At 28.1% G+C, this 23,347-nt stretch overlaps 2 protein-coding genes across 4 annotated transcripts in view; both read left to right on the forward strand.

The window, feature by feature from the left end:
- The window catches only part of LOC113370488 (E3 ubiquitin-protein ligase Siah2-like), a 59,599-nt gene extending 40,248 nt beyond the window's left edge, over positions 1 to 19,351 (forward strand). For 2 of the 3 annotated variants that reach the window (XM_026611158.1, XM_026611157.1), the window contains exon 3: positions 18,685 to 19,351. In XM_026611158.1, coding sequence (XP_026466943.1) covers positions 18,685 to 18,883 — 199 coding nt within the window. In that variant the 3' untranslated portion in view covers positions 18,884 to 19,351. Of the gene's footprint in view, positions 1 to 16,886; positions 17,152 to 18,684 lie in introns of those variants that run through there. The other variant, XM_026611159.1, reaches the window with a different exon arrangement.
- A 2,366-nt stretch (positions 19,352 to 21,717) lies between these two features.
- LOC113370706 lies at positions 21,718 to 23,244 on the forward strand. The gene is made up of 2 exons (XM_026611399.1): positions 21,718 to 21,985; positions 22,646 to 23,244. Exons 1-2 carry the CDS (start codon positions 21,783 to 21,785, stop codon positions 23,145 to 23,147), a joined length of 705 nt encoding a protein of 234 aa, XP_026467184.1. The 5' UTR covers positions 21,718 to 21,782; the 3' UTR covers positions 23,148 to 23,244.
- The last annotated feature ends 103 nt before the right edge of the window (positions 23,245 to 23,347 follow it).

Here is a 23,347-nt window from a genome sequence, read left to right on the forward strand (position 1 = left end):
AATAAACAATAAATATTTTACTTTCACAAGATTGAGTCGATCTAGTGTGATAATAATTAATTTAATGCTGGAAAAATAGAGAAAGCCGAATATTTCCATATTTTTCCCATCTTTGATTTTATTTAATTATAATTTATGAAGAAAATAATGTGTGAATGAAATATTTAATATACTGCTTATATTTTAATAAACTACAATAATACTTTAGCACATAATTTTTAATATTAATTCAAATAAATATTCAATTTCTTCACAAATTATATTTATATTATTAATCGAGTAAAAATATAAAAAGACTTACTTTTATAAAACAGCCAAGACTACTAATTCCTCGAATGTAAGAATTCTGAAAATAAAGAAAAATACATTTAGTAAAATGTTTAAAAACAGCGAAGATGATATAGAAAATTATTTCAATTAGTTTAACCCGTTGAATTTATATTTTTTGGATATTAAAAATTTCAGACATATTTCAATATGCTATCACACTTTCAGACATATTTTTTTGTATATTTGATGAATTGTGCATACATAGTTTGTAATTACTTTTCATTGCCAAAATAATTTTCTGCATGAGAATAACATTTTTACAATTTAAAAAAATTAATTTATTTTTTTATAAATAAATATTTTAAATGAATGACCTTTACATTTGAGCGTTGTCAGTCTTTTCTCCAAATTTGACATAATCCAAAAATTTAGGAGCAAATTCTCCGATAAAATAGAAATGTTATGGTAACACCATATTAAGGGTCAATCTTCGTATGAATTGGTAATGACAAACTGCCAAAAAGTTATGTATTTCCTACCAAATAGCAGTATTACATATAAAACCTAAGAGGGCTTCCAATATAATCAGGTGTGGTTGACAAAAAGTCACGAATTATCACGTGGGGGGTGGAGTAGTCATCAGAACATTTTCAAAAAAAAAATCAAAAATTTAACCATTTTTTCTCGTAACTAAAAATACACGTGATGTTTGATGGGAGAGGGGGGAGGGTAATTTTGAATTTTGCAACAAAACAAGTGGGAGCGGGAATCCCAAATTCCTTAAAAAATCGATCACGTGATTAATATCAGCACGCTCCTAACATCAGAAATTGATATTTGTCAATTGTGTCTTCTGGAGGTTAGTTTTCGTGTGTGAAACGCTTGATCGAACAGCAAATATATAGCTTTTTGACCCTTCGTTACTACCATCTCATACGAAGATAGACCCGTTAACATAATACCAAGACAATAAAATATGTAGGTACATTTTTTTATTCCTACCTCCAAATTTACTGCGGGCAGCATTTCTTCGCAATTTGCACTGCAATATCACTATCACTTTGATTTACGCGAAATTACTACAAAATAATTAAATAACACTTTAATATTAACTTAATTAACGCGATTCGAACACACACATTTTTATTTACAAAGTTCATTTTTAATTTAACACTGCTGAAAAATACATGTCAAAAATTAGTACATGGGATGGTATGATCAGCATTTGGTTCATCCTAACTAAAAAACGACGATATAAAATCATACGGCTGTTTATTTCGCAGATCCAAAAGTATTCAATTCACAAAATATATAAAAAGGTATAAGCAAATAAATAAAAATGATATTCAAAAAGATTGCTATTTGAGAAGACATTTAAAAATGACATCAACTACTTTAGAAGTCTAATGCAAGTATGAGAATTACTAATTGATTTTATTAGAGATTAGAGAAGATCTTAGAGATTTTGTGAATCCAAATCGAGTATGACCATACCATCAAAGGCAAGATTAGAATTTTGAAGCACTCACCCCCTGCACCTTTTCATCACAAATTATCTGAAATCAAAAAAAATTGTTAAAAATATTTTAAACAATAATATACTGAAGCATGTGTTAGCTAAAATGTACCTCATAATTTGCTGATGAGGGCTAATCAGGATCTCTGGAACCAGCTACTGCCATCATGGACACTGCACTATTCACTTCACATTATCTCTACACAAAACACTAATAATACTGATAACTAACCCTAATTATAACTATGAAATAAAAATGCACTAAAAATCGGAACTAAGATTTACAAACGCACTAAAACACTAACGAACGCGAATAACAGTTTTTAGAACGGCGCGCGTTGGAGAAACATCTGCAAATAAAATGTCATATATTAAAATAAATAAATTAACAAAATGTAATTTTCTAAAATACTAATTATCACTATATTTCATACTGATGAATCCAGATATAACGACAGTAAAAAGACTAGTCAAATTTGGTCGTTTAACCGGACCTAATAACAAATGGTCAGATAATTCAATCATTCTAAATAATACTTTTTTTATAATATGGGCTAAAAATTGTCATCGTTGGAACATACATACATTTATATAAATAAGGTCGTTATATATGGATGAATAAATAATAAGGAAGTAATTGTAAAAATGAATTAATATTTAATATGTACCTAAAGTCTCAATCCTTACGAAAGTTCTTCTGGTTTAGTAGAATTCGCTCTATTCCAAAGGTATTTGAAACAACCTGAAAAATATAAAAAAACAGGAATTAGTAAATAAATAATAATACTGTTTGATTCTCAATTTTTTCAAATATATGTAGTACTCAGTTGTCGTTAACATATATTAGTAGTATTAGTATTACATATATTATTAGTATTAGTAGTACAATATAGTAGTAGTTTTGGAAATTGTAAAATAATTAGTAAATATTTCATAATCGAACTGAAACTCATTATATAAATATTCTCTCTCAAGTTCAAAGATATTAAATGCTGTCAATGAGCATCTATAAAAAAATATTGTATATTGGTATATATTTTACATATTTTTAATTGTCTTATAAAAAAAGATATGTTTCTAAACGTTTTAGTAAGTTTTCCATACGTTTCGGGTTCTTTGATTTTGATTCGACAAAAAATAAATCCAAATTACTCAAATAAAAAAAGAACTAAAAAGTGTATAATGTAATAAGTAAATTGATTCGAATAAAGATATAGTGAAAATACTAAATATGTTGAAATTAATTAAACCTATTTGTAAAATATTGAATATAATAGAAAGTTTGTATATATAAAATAGTATGGAAAAAAAATTCAACGTAGAACTTTTATAGACTAGAATATAGAAATACGAGTATTTCTCGTACTTTTATAGACTAGAATATAGAAATACGAGTATTTCTCTCGTACATGCTAAAAAAGGAAGTATGTAAAAATGTAGGAAGGTTGTAAAAAAATTGCAAGTGGGCTGTAACTGAAGGCACTTTGGATCAAAACCAGTCAAATCAAATAAAAAAAATAGAACTACAAATATAATTCATATTTTTATTTATTTTTTATTAATCAAGATACAACATGAGAGAACCAATAAGATTTGATTTAGATTCGGATCAAATTCACATTTGCATGAGAGAATTACCAAGATTTTATTTAGATTCGGATCAAATTTTGATTATATAGGTTTCAATCTCGTGAAAATAGAAGAGATTTGACATAGAAATAGATAACAGTCATAGTTACAATATTACGAAAGGAAGATGTTCAAAGAAGAGAAGAAATTGACAGACAGAAACAAAAATGAGTTAAAAGTTTTGTCAAATATATGAAAAAACCCTTGTCTACCTTGTTAAGCACTGAGGCATCAATCCATATTGCAATATAAATTTCCAAATTGTGCAAAGATTAATCGTCCTATTAAAACGTCAAACATCCATCGAAAAAGGGTCATCGATCAGCATTACATCGTCTATATGCTCAGCGCCAAAGCACGTGCCAAATTTACAAAAATAATAAATTTACAAAAAACTATTATGCGTATAAGAACAAGCATAATTTAATTACAATAATCCATATAAAGCAAATGGTATTTGTTACTAAATTAAGCCGATGTTTAAAGATTATTATCACGAGGCTTAAATTCCTCCAAGTGCAAGAGATGTTTACACTTCGGTAGCAGCACAGGAAAGACGTGCTCGCTGCTGCAGTCGATTGAGGAATGAAAACAAAGATATGCAATTTTTTTAATAGTAGATGTGACGTCATTATTTAACACCGGGTGTGCAAATCGTGTTTTGACAGTTCGTCAACTTAAGTGCCGAAAATTTGTGGCTTATCCCTAAATTTATCGAATATTAGACTATGCTGCGGTTTTATATTAAATGATTTGTACGATAACCGTTTAATTTGAATTTGAATATATGATGTATGAGTTTTATATAGACATGAACTTTTCTTGTTATGTAAAGGTTGTTTTAGAAATATTACTCGTGATGAGTTAAAAATTTATTCATGATAATATTTAGACTATAAACAATATTTAGTGTATATATAATATGAACATTTATAGTTTTAGGGTTACAAGATTGGACCGTAAAAAATTGAACTTATATAAAACTGAAACTCATTAAATCTCATTTTATGTTATAAAATTTATAATTTGACAAATTGTTTGAATAACTAGTTGTAAGTGGCATTTTGTTCTAAGAGGGTACACTAGTATAGAGGCATAAATTTTGTCTTTAATTCATGGAAGGCTACTAAATTTTTTACTATTATTTTTTTATAATATATTGATCAATATTATAAAAGTACAGAAAGAAATACAAATGGTTATTTCCGAATCCGAATTATTCCGAAATGAAAACTAGTGGTGTATGGCATCGTGCCTTAAGAAAAATTGCTGGATTTCCCGTACCAAAAATTAAATTTTTTAAAAAAGATTCAATTTTCTTTTAGAACTCTGAAAATAATCGAATTTTGAGATTTTTAAACTTTTAAATTGATCTTTTAGAAAAATTTGATTTTGTTATACTTTGAAATATTTTGGAATTTTTTTTCAAAGCAATCACGATACGTTAGCTGCGTAGAAACGAATTATCTAATAATTTGATGCCCATATGTCTAATGATCTTTTTTGACCGCCAAATGGCATTATTTTTTACTTTTTTTATTGAATTTCCGGACCGGTGAACCTGCCTTTACAAAAATTTCACCAGTTGTTCATTTCGTCAATACAAGTAAAATATTTTTTGAATTATTCGAATCGGTTGATTCGTGTTCGCAAAATCGTGTTTGCGATTACTACAACTTACCCTACGGGAAAATAAAAAAGTTTTAGTACTCTTATATTTTTATCTTACTTGTTATCTTACTCTCATATTTTGCAAGCCTGCGGATAATTTAAATAAATAAATTATCAGCATGTTTAGATAAAAGTAGATAGATTTTAAAATGGTAGATAATTTTTTTTTTCATTGTCTTGTGTCTTGTGTGTCATCTCTACAGATATACCTTATTAATTAAAAGATAAAGCAATATTCAATAAAGACAATAAGTGACTTTTTATAGACAACGTATTATCTACTTATCTTTTTGTAAAATTTTAGTTTTATCTTACAATGAATGACATGTGTCATCTTGCGCAAGACCTTTAGAAAAATTTAGGAGATAATACAACTGATATAAATAATTTGCATTATATTCATTTCATACCATATTGCGATTAAAAAGATTTTAATCAAGTTTTAGATTTGATCGCAGTTTATTGTTATTAATACCTTAAATGTTTTTGTTATAAAATACTTGATGAATAAAACCATTACATCAAACATGATTAAAAAATATTTACATTCGTTAAATACCACATCAAATCAATAATATCAACAAGTGATAATAGTATGCTATAGCCATAATAAGTTGCAAGTATAAAATAGCAATAAATTTGTGGAATCCAACTACACAATTCTTTACTACTGCCTGTAAACATAATTTTATTATATTATTGTTTTATAAATAAAAAACTGCGATTTAAAAATGTTAGAGAATTATTCCCATGTGAAACATCGATAAAATATTTCAAATAATCAATAAACATAATTCGAAAATTAAATAATTGATTTTACTAATCGATTTGCTGATAAGTATGGAGCTAATGGTTTGCATATAGACACGGTATTTAGTTTATTTAGGACAAACGTTAATAATTTCATGATTAATGAATATTTGTATAGATAATATAAATCTAAAAATAGTAATTAATCAATCAGACAATTTACAGTCTGATTCGGAGAATTCAGAAACAATTTGCATCCAATCCAACGATAAACTTTTAAAATATCCGATTAATTATAATTTGATCATTTATATATTATAAAAATGATCTTAGGAAGTAATCATCGTAAGAGCTTTATTCTTTTAACCACAAGTTTTATACTGCTTGAAATCAATTTTTACTTGAAAGATATATATCCGAATATGATTTTGAGCTATTTTATTGCATATTTCAAGTTAAATAATATTTGTAACATGAATTTAAATAAAAATTTGTATTATGTTATAAAATAAATCGATCTAACCTAATGACAAAATAACTACAATAAATAGTAGTTTCAAGCCCATCATCAAATTCAGCATTGTTTTTAAATTATAGGCAAAATAATTGCGTATCACGCACTTCAGAAAAACAACAACCAAATTATGTTTGCATGTTTCAATAAATACATAGCAAATTATTCTTCTAAATAAACCTATTATTAACTTTGTAGAATTATGCGGCCGTTATAAATTATAACTGTAATGGCTAATAGTTACTAATATTATTTGAAAAGCTGACGAAAAATATGTTAAACAATAAATTAATGGGGTTTCAAATACACGTGGTATTTAAATAATTCATATTCTATTTTATGGATTTTTTTAAAAAAAAAAGTGGTTTACCAATCTTGGTGGTGCACTAATTATTAGAATATTCTGAATATATTAACTTAATTTTTAATCTCGTACAGAAACTAGCTTTTTTCTAAATATGTAAGTATTTGGATTTTTGATAAGACTAGCTAGACGATAGTATGTCCTTTCCCGATTATCCTAATTTCTAAAAAATCATATATGTATTTACTATTTACGTTAAAATTAATATAGTATTTTCTTAAGATGTTACCAAGTGGATGGTTGATCAAAATAGCTGATATCTCAAGTTAGAATTGCAGTTAACGAGATTCAATAAAGCAATTTCAATTGATATCTGTAAATAAATTGATTGCAGATGCATTTCAATACAACTGAACTATATACATATAGTCGAAGGCAAATTATTCTTGCGTAATGCTCATTGTTGTAAAGTGGATCTAAAATGCAACTGAATCGTATTACATTTGCATATACACTTGGGTTTATGAATTTTCTCACTGGATAATTTACTTTTAATTTAATATTCAATTAAATGGTGTGACGATATGAGATTTGATAAATAATTCTATACAAGATTTATTATGGATTTACAAAAGTATTTAAAAAAATTTAATACAATGAAACAAACTTCTTTAATCATACATACACAATTAGAAGATTTTTCTTAAAAAATGTACATATTTATATTATTAAATTTAAATACTCTTACTCCTAAGAGAGTATATTTCGAGCAGTAACTTTCTTTCCAGTTAGCACAATATGAATAAATCAATATATGATAAATGAAACATGCGTGAAATATGAAAGTCTAGAATATTCTAATAAAGTTGAATGCTTAATACTTCAATATTATCGACAAACGTATATACACAATTATATTAAAAGCTATGTGCAATTAGCTATCATACATCCTACAAAAAAAATACATTCATATGTGAAAGGTGTTATCAGAGGCAGAATCATGTCATAAAACTGTATTTATATACAGTAGTAATAATTTGATAAGACTGTATGGATGAAAATTAATATTCAAGGATTTGCTTCCAAAGTAAATGTAGATTTTTAGTAAAAAAAATCGTTTAGTAAATTCTATGATCTAAGATTTAAATTGGTTTTCATTTTTGTGAAAACACCTTCCACAATTGTTCAAATACTTGTACTACAAAAAATATGTTTCAATAGATCCGAATTCAAATTCCATAAGTTCAGTAAAAGACTAGAAATGGGTTGTGCTTTTATATGAATAGTTTTAGTCATAAAATTTGATAAGTCATAGATAAAATATAATATTCAAGTAAGTGGTGTTAAAGTTTATCCTTATTTTTTTTATTAATTACAATATGTCTTTATACAAATAAAGATTTTCAGTAATTTTGGGGATATATGGATAATAAGTATCTATTCTAAATAGTCCAGTAATTCAAGCCTAAATTACGTAAGAATCTCGAAATTCAAGAGTCTAGCTGTAAGTCTGTAGATACTTGCATATTGACATCCTAAAGTTGTCTCAAAACCTACATATGGAATTGACACCCTACCATATTAATATTTTTTTTTAAAAACATATTTTACTATTTTTGAACAGCAATTCCTTATATCCTTGCATTACCAGGAGGGAAACTTAATGGTTATACTTTTTTGTGCTCATGTTAATATTATAAAGTTTTCAATAGAAATCAAATTCAGATCTAGGTTTTCTAGTAAAAACTGATATCAATACTGCTTGATACCAAACTGTCCAAGACGAAATTTTTTTTTAATTGCAAGGCCAAAGTTTTTGCGACAGAAAGTGAGCCACAGAAAAACTTTGACTATAATGTAATATAAGTATTAATTCATTATTATAGTACCATCGATTTGTAACAATTGTCCTAAGGTCAGAGCTCAAGGTTGTACTTTATTTGAAGGTTAAAACAGGTTTTAATTTTTTCATAGGTCTTCATTTAGACACGCAGAGAAAAACTCCTTGATATTCCTTGATTCAAATGATAAAAAAATCCTAATAGAAATTAAATTATTTTCAAAAAAATTATTGCAAATATTAAAAATTTAGATGTTAATGATATGCCACATGAAATATGTATATTACATTTAATATTAGAAATAGGTTAACATCGATTCATTATCAATCAATATACATTTTTATTGAATTGATTAGATATATAATAAATAAAAATAAAAAATATATCTTATCTATCATTAGATTGACACATAAAACTTCGCATAAATGAATATTGGATAGTGTTTGTTCAACAATTTAGACTATTAGTAGAAAACGTTCAAAGTGTTTAGAGAATAAAAATATAAAATGAATACAAATATTTACGTTCGAGAAAACGCAGAGCAATAAATCGATTCGGAATATAAATGTATATCTATTTTTATTTAACTATTCTTAGAAGCAAATATAGGTCTGTGAGCACTAAGATTTCTTATTGTTGGTGGGATGATTCTGTTAGTATTGGGTTAAATGTATAATATGAAATAAAAATAAACTTATGAGAATATCAAATTATAATGAAACTAATGATTGAAAAAAGCAACAAAATATAAGATCCAACCAAAACAATAAAGTGGGATTTACAAAAATGCTTTCAGCAGACTCAATACTCCTGACTATGAATCAAATGGACAAGAATATCAACTGCATGTGATATGAAAGTAAATGAGACTGAAAAAAAGATATGATAGTAAAATGAGATTGATTACTATTATAAAAAGCCAAATATTATCAAACATGAGACTGCAGAATATTGCAAAATCATTCTTCCTAAATCGATTATACGTATGATCTCACAAACGCAGTTCCAGTAATCATTTTAATCGTTCCATTGGTATCATCTACGTCCATAATTCTAAAAAGCACTAATTTTTCTTAATTAATAACGTCAGAGATTTTCGTTCTAATTAATTTCCAAATATAGACAAATGATTCCGTGCGTAGGTGAGCAATTCCATGATCTTGAATATTGCACTTGACCTTCTCGTATTCCGTTAACCCATATATTTTGTAGTTACTGAATGTATGGTGTTAAGTCATCTTGGATAATTATGGTAAGAGAGCTAATGACATTAAAATATTAATTGTAAAAGGTTCAAGGAAATATTATTGTCGAAGCAAAATATGTTTGGTTCCTGGATTAAGAGACACATGAAAAATTTATATCAGAAAACTAAAGAAGTAGGATAACCAACCTTATTATAACATATTTTATGTATGTCTATATGAGTTTTCATCATTTGTATGAGTTTTATGTGTGTGTATTAAAAATGAAGAAAATGAAAATTGAAATATGAAGACACTACTCCTACACTTGTTTGCACTGCTTCTTAAATCATAAAAAAGTTGCAAACGTTTCGAGACTATGGTTTGTCCCATCATCTTCAGAAATTCTTGAAGTATTTTCTTGTAATGATGGTATAACATAAGAGTGACAATATATGCTAAGGATGATGGGTTAAACCATAGTCTCGAAACGTTTGTAATTTTAGTATCATTTATTAAATAGTGCGAAAAAGTAGAGTGTCCATATTTCCCAAACTTCTATCAACTATATTTTGAGCTGCAAGCAATGCATTTACAGTATATATGTTAATTTGTATTTGCGGATCGATTTGTGCAGGTCAAAAAAAAGTCTCTTAGGCATATATAAATTTGATACTAGGGATCAAAATATGATTTTTTGCCAATCAAACCATATCTCTAGAATGATTTCTGATGCCCCGAACGTTTCGGGTCAAATTTTGAAAAATCCCGTTTGCTCCCATTTAGAGTGCCACAATAGCGTTCAAGACCCCAACTAACTTAGGAAGGCCAATCCACCCATACCCATGGTTCACCTCCTGGGACCTTTACTTAGAAGTCTACCAATCACTTTAGAGATATGGTTTCTTCAGCAAAGTATCTTATTTTGATTTCTAGAATCTAAAATCATATGTGCCTAAATCGACGATATATCTATATATGTATATATATATATATATATATATAAATATATATACACCTGCATGTGTGTATGTGTATATACGAAGGTATATTGAACTGTGTCGTGTTCCACATGCAGTTTTCCTGCAATTGCGACTGAAAATCAATTAACACTACTAATATGGTTAATTAATTTTTGTTTTATGCACTTTTTTTAATGTGAGAATTGCGTATGTCAAAACTGTTCTTATTGTTTTTTAATTATTTCGTTACACATTGCACTAAAGTGAATGTTGTGGTACATGAGCAGTTGCAGTGCTTTATTTAATATTAGAAGATTACGTATCATGAAAAACTAAGTCCTATTTATTTATATTTAGAAACATTGAGAAATATTATGAAATAAATGAAATATAAATGCACAGCTTTCAATATTCTATAAATATTAAAAAAAATTCAATTATAAAAAAAAATAATATTAGGTTTTTATCACGATAATTTTGATATATTTGAATGTTATGTCTCTCTTGTTTATAGTTTTTGTAATACTGAAATAATTTTTCTAACAAATTTATGATATAGTTTTATTTATAGGCTTAAGAACTTTTTACATGATAATTGTGGTATTTTTGAACGTTTTTTCTTTGTTATTCATATTTTTGTAATACTCATATAAATTTTGTAATACATAAATTTGATTAAAGCCTTAAAAACGTTTTGTCACGACAATTATGATATTTTTGAATGTTATGTTACTTAAATCTGTGATTTTTGTGATACAAATGTTAGTTTTCTTATAATTTTCAAGTGCGTCTAAATGTTAAAAATACTCGTGAAAATATAGATACACGTGAAGTTTAAAAATTATTAAAAATAAAACAAAATATAAATGTAAATAAAAAATATAAATTAAAAAAGTTAAATAAAAATATAAAATATAAATATAAAATATAAAAATATAAAACATCAATATGAACACAGGGCTCCACCGCTGCCACCACGTTTTGGTGGCAGCGGTGAGTACTGCAAAAGTAAAGCATCACTAGATATTCTATTCATAATAGATCGAGCCCGTATTCTCACCAAAATCTATTTCAGCAACCAGAAAACCCATCCGATCTACTGGTAGATGTCTATACAATCATTCATCGCCGATTGCACCACGCGCAATACAGCTCAGATTTTTAACTATAAATACAAGGAACAACTATATAGAAGTAGGGTCTGGTGCTTCTAGGTAAACAGCTCCTCAACATGTTATGTTTCTTATATTGAATAATGTATAGTCGAAAGACAAAATCACGGGATTTATCTCTAAACTACCTCAGAAGCGAATTTGACCCTTTTGCATTTTTTAATCAAAATTTATTGAATTGATTAATCAAGAATTAACAATTGCTAAATAACCTATTTTTCAATTCGTATAATTTCGAAAAAATTCTCTTCATAATTTCGACAAATATGTTTTTAAATTAGAGTGTGAGAACATTTATGGAACAAAAAATCTAAAGCCTTTATGCGACGTTTTAATATCGATAATACAAAATAAACAGAGATGCAAATATATGAAGTCTTGAATTTCATGTGTGAAAATAATTTGACTCTAGTAGCGAACATAATATGCATTAGTAAATAATTTGTGTAGTGTTTACTAATAACATTCCATTGTTCATAACAAGTTCATTCACAAACTCGATATAAAACAATTGAAAAATTATAATGCTAATCTAGTAGTTCAAAGAATGTGTCAAAGTGATAATATATAAAAGTTGTTTTTTTTTCTAGTATTCAACATTCTAAACTTGCGGTTAAAACTGTAGGTAACTAAATATTTATTATTACAATTAATCGCGGTTATTATTTGTAATTAGTTATTAGTTGTCATTATTTCAACTCGTAATAATATATAAAATCCTAATGATATATGAGGCATAGGTATACATAGTGATATATGTATATGATATGTCAATATAGATACATGTATGTATAATTGTATATCACAATTTTAATTTACGTAACCTTGTAGAAATGCTGAGGTTAACGACCATGATAATGTATCTTACATTCAAACAATGTAAGTTTCAAGCATTGACACTACTCTAAAATTATCTATGTCAAACAAATTAAAAAAATTCAGCGATGGTCGTGTATAACAATAATTATTGCCCGTGATAATAATAATATCATTTAAAACAAGTTTTGTGTAGTCGGGACATGAAACTAATAATCAATAAAAAGTGTGGGAAAAAATGTTCCTATCTTATGCAACCTCAAGATATAATAAATAGTTCAATTCAAATATCGGTCAGCTCTATATTAAGCAATATGATATCAAGAAAATTTCTCTTCGTGGGCATTGCAGCAACACATACACGCTAATACTGTTAGATTCATCTTATATATATATATATATATATATATATGTAGCGACCTGTCAACACACGTCGCATTTTAACTTGACAGATGTTCATTATTTGAAGCTCATCATAGTGTCAGCTCAAAAACAAAAAGTTCAAGTGTCAGATCAGATCTCGTTTTTGTTTGCTCAATGTTCGAAATGCCAAAATTATAATTCTTAACTTTTTTCCTTTTTTTATTATAAATACTGAAATAACATCTACGTTTTTGTAAATGATCAATATAATCACACATAGTGTTATTACTATTGTCATAATAAACAATATTCGTAGTATAGAGAACACGAGTTTCTTTAGTGGAAGATCAAGTCATTTTTAGAAGTAACAGAATAAATTGAAGTCTCAAGAATAATCAAGAAAAGAATTTTTAAAAATATAAATAATGATTATAAATGGCTCACAACTGCCATAACTCGCATTCTAAGCATACAATTGAGACTCCGACCACGAGAGAGCACTTCAAGATAAACAACAACACGTGCTCAATAAATCACTTATTATCCTGGTAAATAAGTCGATTATAAGCACCATGGCAACAGACAGGGAACATCAAACCAATTTGGCAACCGCCATATACAATCAACCGCTAACTCACCAGCGAAGGGCCACATACAATCAACCGCTAACTCACCAACGAAGGGCCACATACACTCAACCGCTAACTCACCAGCGAAGGGCCACATACACTCAACCGCTAACTCACCAGCGAAGTGTCAAATATACTCAGCCGCTAACTCACCAGCGAAGGGCCACATCTACTCAACCGCTAACTCACCAGCGAAGTGTCAAATATACTCAGCCGCTAACTCACCAGCGAAGGGCCACATCTACTCAACCGCTAACTCACCAGCGAAGGGCCACGTAAGCAATCAACAAACTCAACAAGCCAACACGGCAATTTATCACACAATCTCAACCAAAAGAAATTCACAAGGAAGTTCAAGAATGGCAGTCAGAGATGCGAAACAATCTTTTTCATTAGGGCGGAGTGATGTAGCGGGTTGCCAACACGCATAGCGGCTTGTCAACACGCATCACATGTCTCTGGACAGATTGGCCCATATAGTGACAGCACTGAGAAAAACAAAAGGAAATTCAAGTGTCAGATCGGACACGGCTTTTGTTTCTCCCTAGTCGAATTTGCCTAAAATGTATGATTCTTAAAACCTTTCTTTTCAATTATAAATACGAAAATACCAATAACATTTTATTAACGATTAGTATGACAACACATAGTGTCGTGGATATTAATCATATATAAAATAAACGAAATATAAATAATATTTTATGGAATCGGAGTGATCTGTAGCGACCTGTCAACACACGTCGCATTTTAACTTGACAGATGTTCATTATTTGAAGCTCATCATAGTGTCAGCTCAAAAACAAAAAGTTCAAGTGTCAGATCAGATCTCGTTTTTGTTTGCTCAATGTTCGAAATGCCAAAATTATAATTCTTAACTTTTTTCCTTTTTTTATTATAAATACTGAAATAACATCTACGTTTTTGTAAATGATCAATATAATCACACATAGTGTTATTACTATTGTCATAATAAACAATATTCGTAGTATAGAGAACACGAGTTTCTTTATATATATATATATATATATATATATATATATATATATAAACAAGGTATTAATAATCAGCAATTTTGTGCAATTGAAAGTAAAGCATATAACTACATTTAAATTTTAAATGAAGTCTGATGCAAATTTTTAATTAAATGCCCAGACAGACAAACACAAAATTTAGGACAAAAACACGACTTTTAGCACCTGCTGACCTTACAAATCTCATTACATCATCAATTAGAATTTTGACAAAAATCAAAATAATTTATCATTAACTATTCTTTGACCGCAATTTAACATCTAATCGGACATTCGTCAACATAACAAATCATGCATAAAATCGTTGTTTTCATTTATATATAAAGACGATGCAAATTGATGCATAAATAACAAATGTTCATTATAATGTGATTAGAATCAATCTTTGTGCATGTGACACTGTTTTTGCTTGAAGATTTAAAAAAATATATTGTTAAGTGGGTCAACAAATAATAAGAAACAGTGACATAACGTAAGATCAATTTTTTATAATAATATTTTTATCTATAAGTGAAAAAACTGTACATGGGAAATTGAACGGCATTTTGATTAATTTGATCTATTTTTGGTGATCATTTTATAATTTATTAATAAAAATTGAACCTTGATCACTCAAACATCCTGTGAAATATCGTTATAAACCGAACTAACAATTGGAACACATATGTGGACCTCCAGACAGAGACTTGAGTATTTATACTATACATACATATTTATCATAGATAATTCAATGTCTTTAATAAATAATATAAATAAATTATAAAATTTATATAAATATTATATGTTACTAACCTGTACACGTAAAGGCCGCACTCGTAAACTCTGATACTGCATTGTAAACTCTGAGATTCATTTTCCCAAACACATTTGATGGGCGATTCATTGTAGACACATTTTCACTTTAATACTAATAAATTAAACCACTGCAATAGAATCCTAATACTTTATATGATTAACAGCACACATACACAAACTTATTTATTAAAACAATAATCAAAAAGTATCTCAAAGTCACTCACAGTCTTCTAATCCATTATTAGTTTATGTTCAAAACAACAACTTTGCAAACTCCACTCGTAAACAGGAGCTTCAATCACATTTAAAGAAAATCAAAAACTTAAAGGATATTTATTTGCACACAATGACTTATTACTAGGTTATGATCAATATGAGATATATTAAATGTAGGCCCAACATGGCCTAATATCAACGACTTCTTTGCAAAAAAATACTCACTATCGAGGCGACCAAAACATAGAATGAATTGAATGCAATATTATTACCTAAAAATAATAAATAAACCTTTCAGGTGATTTCTGTTGTGTGACCACATGTGATAGAAAAGACTTAAAATATAGTTAATAGAATATTTCGACAATAAATTAATTTTATCGAAGGGTACAATTATTTGTTGGGGCCAATTCTCGGTTTAAATAGAAATATTGTAATTCAATGTTACGGATCTATCTTCGTATGAATTAGTAGTAACGAACTATAAATTTGCTTTGCAATCACATTAAACCTGACCTACAAAACGCACAAAACATTTTTTTTCACAAGTGCAACTTGCTGATGTATCATTGATAACACATACGTGAAGTTAGGATGGTCCTCGTCAAAGATTTTGAAAAATTGACAAATGTTAATCTTAATCTTCAATCTTACTCTGGCAGTGCTGTTGCATAGTTCTCTAGCAAACGAGTTCGGATGATCCTCGAGGCGGCTTTTGTAATTGTCTGAATGTGTTATTGTTTATTCGGTACAAACATGCATTGTGGTATTCAAAATCTATTTAAGTAATTTATTTTGGAACCCTTGATTTTTATATCGTACGATTTGGAAGTCCCATATCAGTATACCGTAGGTCCTTTTTCATTTTACATAGCAAACTTTACAATAAGTACATTCAGCTATTATTGTGAAAGATAACTATTCTCTCACAGCACCTTTTGAAATTATAGCATTAAATTTAATAATTCATACAGCTTCTTTTCTTAAGTCGCCTGCGTAGTAAAGGCTTAAGTATGTCCAAATTGGCTTAATAATAGCTTTATACACAAAAATGTTGTTGTGCGTACACCATATAAATACTGATTAGGGTATCCGCAGTACGTTTGAGACATAATCACACCAACCCGTACACTCGTTAAATTCTGATTACCTGTTAAAAGTGTATAATAAAAATATTATTACTGATTTGCAATAATTATATATATTATAAAATAACCTGTTTTTTTCCTTTCTAGTAATGGATCACAGGATAATCACACTGAGCGAAGACGTGTTCCTAGAACATCGTGCGAAGCAGTTGCTGAAACCTATATCGACGTCGATGGCTCCTCGTTGTTTTCTCTGCACGCGCCACGTGTTGCCGCCTGTAAGGGCATGCAGCAGCGGCCACGCGGTCTGCGCCAACTGCATGCGAATCGGAAATACTTGCCCTAATGCTTCTTGTATGGAGATGTTAATACACAGGCCAGCATTGGACGAATTAGCAAGGTAAAGTGGAATTGTTAGATGTAATAATGTACAGGGTGTCCCAGAAGACAATGTCAAGCCAAGTAACTATTATAAAAAAAATTGGAAAAAATATCTCAAGTAGTTTGAAAATTGTGAGCTTCTAAAAGTAACTCGGAGCTTGTAAGCAATTTTTGAATATTGTTGTTACTTCTTATTATTTTTGGTCATTTAAACTTTGGTATCCAACCCGTAAATAACATCTAAGACGGTGTTACTGGTCTTGCCCCAAGTTTTCAAGAAATAAAGTCGAAAAAGAACCGCTTCTCACATTTAAAAAAAGGGCACCAAAGTGTATTGGCAAATTCCATACAAAATTGGCGCATTCATCAGGATTGTAAAATTTTACCATTTTACATGTAATTTTTTAGATTTATATTTTTTTATGATGATTGTCCCAAGTTTCCAAGAAATAAAGTCGAAAGAGACCATTTTACCTTTAAAACAAATGGCACCAAAGTGTGTTGGCAAGTTCCATAAAAAATTGGCGCATTTCATGACGATTGTAAAATTTTACCATTTTACGTGCTATCTTTAGATTTTTATTTTGTTAATGGATTTCTTTTATTATGAAACTATAAAGAATTTTACTATTTTACTTTCATTATTAAATGTGCCAACTTTTAATGGATCTAGCCACACTTCAGTGCCCTTTTTTGTAAATGAGGGCCTCTTAAAGTTGAATTTAAGAAGATGAATTACGAGTTATTTTTGGTGATTGTGGTTACTCAACATTTGTAAAACCACAATCAAAAATAATGGCACAATTGCTCCAAGTTTTCGAGAAAAAAGAATTTTATTAAACTATGAATTTAAAAAGGTAGTTAAAGGTCATCTTTAAAAAAATGCACGAAAATGTGTTGGCAAGTTTCATCAAGATAGTTGATGCATTTAATCAGAATGGTAAAATTTTTACATTTTTTGTGCTATTTTTAGTACTATCAAGTATTTATATCATTTTACAATCATAAACTTTTGATGGATCCTTCAGCACTTTCAAGCCTTTTTTGTAAAAATGTTAAATTTAAGAACATGAATTAAGCGTTATTTCTTAAAAACTTGGGGCAATTGTGTCACTATTTTTTGCTGTGGTCTTAAAAATCTTATTCACGGTCAGGGTTTCAAAGTTTTAATGAACAAAAATAATAAAAATAAACCACAAAAACCGTATGATGGTCACCGTTTAACCAAAGCTATCGGTAGCCTTTTAAAGCTCATATTTTTTAAATTACATAAGATAATACGTTTATCTAATTTTTTTCATGATAGTTACCCCTTTCATGGGTTGTCCCAGAACTCAACATTAATTCTACAAGGTGGTGACAAGATTCATTACACTGAAGCTCTAGATTTAACTTAAAAAAGCTCATAATTTTCAATCTGCATGGGATAATTGTGTCATGATTACAATGAACCCTTTCACGTATCGGCTTGACGTTGAATTCTGGGACACCATGTACATGTGAGTATTAATAAAAGAATCGTATTCATTTTTAATTATTTCTTTTTTTTCAGGACAATGCCGTTACCATGCTTCTACCGCTGCGGTAGATTATTGCATTGTGACGCCTTGCCGCAGCACGAATGGCGTTGCAGCCAAAGAAGGCCTCTAGTACGACACGTTAGTAAATTTCAAAAATGCCGGCAATTTTGTACGAACATGTACTGCGTTTTTGCATTATTTTTGTTCATCTTCATCAACTACTCCAGATGAGATAAACATTATCAATTAGCAGATAAAAATAATTAGCTACACATCAAGCTTTCGGGATAGATCAAGCCGTATTAAATTGTGCCATAATTTGTTTGCAGATTGTGTGTCTAGATTTTGTTGGAAATATTTTTGAAAATTGTTATCAAATCCCAGGTCGTTGGCATGAAAATTATCAGATTTATGTAATAGAAATGTTCTAATTTGATTGCTAATCAACCGTTTTGTAAATTTTATTTTTGATGAGTCGGATAACTCAATGTCTCTAAAACACATTGATAACCATTATCTAGTTACCTGGACATGTCAAAACTAATAATAAATACCTGAAAGCTTTTTGTGTTATTGTAGTCATAGACTGATTTTGTATTATATAATGCAGCCCTGATACAACTAGACGTTTGCCTTTAGATTAGAATAATATATGAAACTTTTCATATCTAGCTATATTTTACCTATATAAGATCGGTCGTCGGCACATAGATTAATAAAAATCAAGAAAATTTGAATATTTTTGTATTATAGACTTTATATTAAAAAATATTGAATAGAAATTTCAAGTAACTCAAATAAGTAGTTCTTGAAAACTCGATATGAAAAAGTGCCACACCAAAAAATTAGCTAGAGTTATATTAAAACTTTATTGTTAAAATACTGTACCCAAACATGACTTTGTAAACTGCAAGATTTTTTATATATTGTATAAAAAACAGTAATTTTTAATATTAATACTAAACGTATTAATTATATAAAGTAAATTTTATAAGAATGTTGTAAACTAAAGTGATCTACACTATAAATACGGGTACACTCAGAATATTTGTTGAACGAATGAATCAATATTGTTATAATTTTGATTAATTGTAATTAATATGTTATTAAAACAAGTTATTGTTAATTGCACTACATTACTAAACTGAAGCCTGATGAAAGATTTATTTAAAATATTTTTGCTTTCCCATTCGAAAATCGATTCAGAATATTCGAGAATTTGTTCACTACTTCATGTTTGGTAATAATTTTGTTAATTTTTCCTTAATTGTTGGATGTATATCATATTTTGTTAATTATTGAATGATGGAAGAAGATACATGTCTTTGGATTATTTTTTGAATCAATTATGGAGAAGTTTGATTAAAATGTTTCGTGATCATTTTTTTTATAAAAATGGTTCTCGAATTAAATTGCACCAAAGAATTACAGACTGAATGAATAAAGTTGGATGTGTATAATAATATTAATTTTTCCTCCATAGTTGAACATGTCAATGTGAAAGAAGGAAGGAAGGAATACAGATAAAAAAATTTGAATAGTGCCTTTCATTCCATTATTTTACTTATTTGATAAATTATTACAAATAATTAGAATGTGTGATAATAAACAATTCATTTAATGATAATTCCGATTAGATATAACAATCTTTCATTTTATAAAAATGAAAGTCGTTCCCTTATATTGAACGATGCAAAATAACGAAATTAACCAGTAATACATAAAACATCTACGTAAAGTTCAGATTAAAAAAATGTATGGTTATCTGCTATATAGTTTTCAATAAATGACCCAGAAAATATAATGATCTTGACCAGCATATGTTTTTATACAATAACATACTTAAAGTAAAAGACCTATAATGTAAAATATTTGTTTTTATAAGAAATAAAGTAAATAATTATAAAGCAACTATCGTGTAGCAAACCAAGGTTAAAATAATGCTCATTAAAATAATTGGTACATAGTCTACGAATTAAATTAGTGATCATAGACCTCGATTAATTCCCCAATAACGTGGTAGAATTTTTAATTTTTCACATTAAATAAATATAACTCTACAAAAAGTTATATAAGCAGAACCCAAAAAAGTCAAATATGATCCACTACTTTCTTTGCAGTAACATAAAATCATTAGTGTCATCATTTTAAAGTAAAAATGACCAAAAAATAATAATTTTTGACCTATTTACAAATTCTAGAAAAAATTGTGAAAAATCAACTTCCACTATACTATTTGAATTTTTAACATTAATATTCAAATACATATTTTCAAGTTCAATTTGAATATTACAATGTTTTATATTCATCGACCTTCAACTAGGGTCACTATTCATTATATTCAACAATTCAATGAAATGAAATAATCAATGAACAATTTATGAATTCTTAGTTGTGACGTAATTCCACTGAACTACAGCATAAATTTCCATATGACTAATTAAATAATATAATTAGAGAAAATAATAGTTTAATAACTGCCTTACGCCATTTATTCATTCTAGTCATTGATCTCAAAACTATACTCAAAACCTCTTTTTAGATTAATTCGCAAAAATGCGATACTTCATATAAAATCTAAATTGAAATTAATTGCACACAGAAATGATTTTCATTGCAAATAACAATTAACAAACACAAACGATATTAAAAAATATTCACGATTTAAATAGGTTGGTTAATTTATTTATTTAAGTCCTTTAACCAGTGGGTCTTTTAGCCCAAATAGGTTGGTTAAATCATACTATTTTTAGTAGTTGAGATTATTAGTTCTGTGAACTCGAGCATAAATTTTCATATGCCAATTTTTGCTGTAGTTAGGCACGTGGCGTCATGAAAATAGAAAACGTTACTTGCAACTAATTTTGTCTTAACCTTGAACTAGACTCTCAAATGAAGGTCCAACTTTTTTTTATATAATATTGGATATGAATATCTTTATTCGTTAAAGCTTCAAACATGTAAGAGTCAGATCTGAAGAGTTTCCGAGTGCGCATTCGTGTGTGAAGTTAAATAATTGTAATAAAAAATAATTAAAATTTATACCATATAAATTAAATGAATTATAAACAGTGTGTGAAATAATCAGTTTAATAAATTCACGCAAAAATTAAAAAATTAAAAACACAAAATGGGTATTTTAAATCCTGAAGAACTAGATAAGTGGAATTCACACCTGTTGGAACTACACACAGAAAAAAACTGGAAAGATATAATAGAAATGGAATCTTTAGTGCCTCCAGAAATTATGTTGGATATTAGAAAACGTTATTTATGGGCCTGGCCCCATATAGAAGACTTAATTTTCATAGCGGAATTAGCAAAGGAAGAAAGGTAAATTTAAACCAAATTAAAAAAAAAGTTTTTATAAAAAAATGTGCACAAATTAACACTATTTTCTTGTGATAACTCGTGAAAGCATTACGAAACTAAACTGCTTGTTTTCTTTTCATTATTATTATTTTCTATTATTATTTTGCTTTTTATTTTTAAAACAAAAATAGTTAAATAATTAAATATCAAAATTAAACAGAACGCACTATTTTTTTTATTAATACATACTTATTAATTTTAAAAAATTAAATGAAAAATAAATTATATGAATTGAAATGCATATTTAATTTTTTATACTCTCATGATGCAAACAAGTTCTGTTTACTTGCTTACATTTTGACTAAAAATATTAATCATAAATCAATTTACTAAATTTGCTGGCACCAAAAGTTAATAAACAGATGAATATATCAACACAAGGATAAAATCATTTGATTACAATCAATGTTTTCATATTTTGTTGAAAAGAAATATAAGAAACTTAACATAAAACTGAAGTCATATTTCCTTCATTTTAGTCTTTCAAAAGGATATTTACAAGGCAAAAAGTGTTTGCATTAAACAAAGTGATCATACTTTGTTAAAAACAAATAACAGAAACTATTAATAACTAACCAAACTATTATTCCAAAGTTTCTATTACTATTATTATTTTTACAGCCTTTCAAGAGGATATTTAAGCATAGGATGCGGTTCAGGATTATTGGAGTGGCTTATAAATATATACACAGGAGTTTCCATAACAGGATTAGAAATCGATGAAGGCTGGTGGAACAGTAAGCATTGCTCTGTGCCATTTTTACCTTTAAATTTTGTATCAAGAAGTGAAATAAACCCCATAGACTTCGTAATGAATAAAGAAATAGTGATACCAAATAAAGACGAAGAATCATTAGATAAATTAAATAACAATGCGGAAAACCATAATGATTTCGGTTTACTGTTTTGCTATTTTAATAATAGTAATGCATTTAATAACTATGTTGATAATTATAAAGGAAATGTGATAGTAATAATAGGACCTAAGGAAGGACAAAATGTTTACACAGAGCCTCTGCCGTGGAAACCTATGTTCAGGAATTCTGAAGAATGGAATTTATTTTCACAAAAATCTATGGGTAATGGACGCGATTTGATTGCTTTCTATAAGCGAAATAAATAGAAAATTAAAATATTATATTAATATTTTAATGAAGTTAATAAATTACATATATCTGGACCTGTTTGAGAATAAGACTGTTTTTGTGGTGAAAATTATAAGCAGAAGATTAAGTATGCTCTAATTGCAAAGTATTAATAAACTAGTGGGTGCCTGGCATCCTGCCTTAAGCAAATTGCTAGAACTTCCCGTACCGTAATTAA

The sequence above is a fragment of the Ctenocephalides felis genome, unplaced genomic scaffold (assembly GCF_003426905.1).
Source record: "Ctenocephalides felis isolate EL2017-DRISC unplaced genomic scaffold, ASM342690v1 CF-g0.4_SCAFFOLD_01492, whole genome shotgun sequence".
Classification (NCBI taxonomy): domain Eukaryota; kingdom Metazoa; phylum Arthropoda; class Insecta; order Siphonaptera; family Pulicidae; genus Ctenocephalides; species Ctenocephalides felis.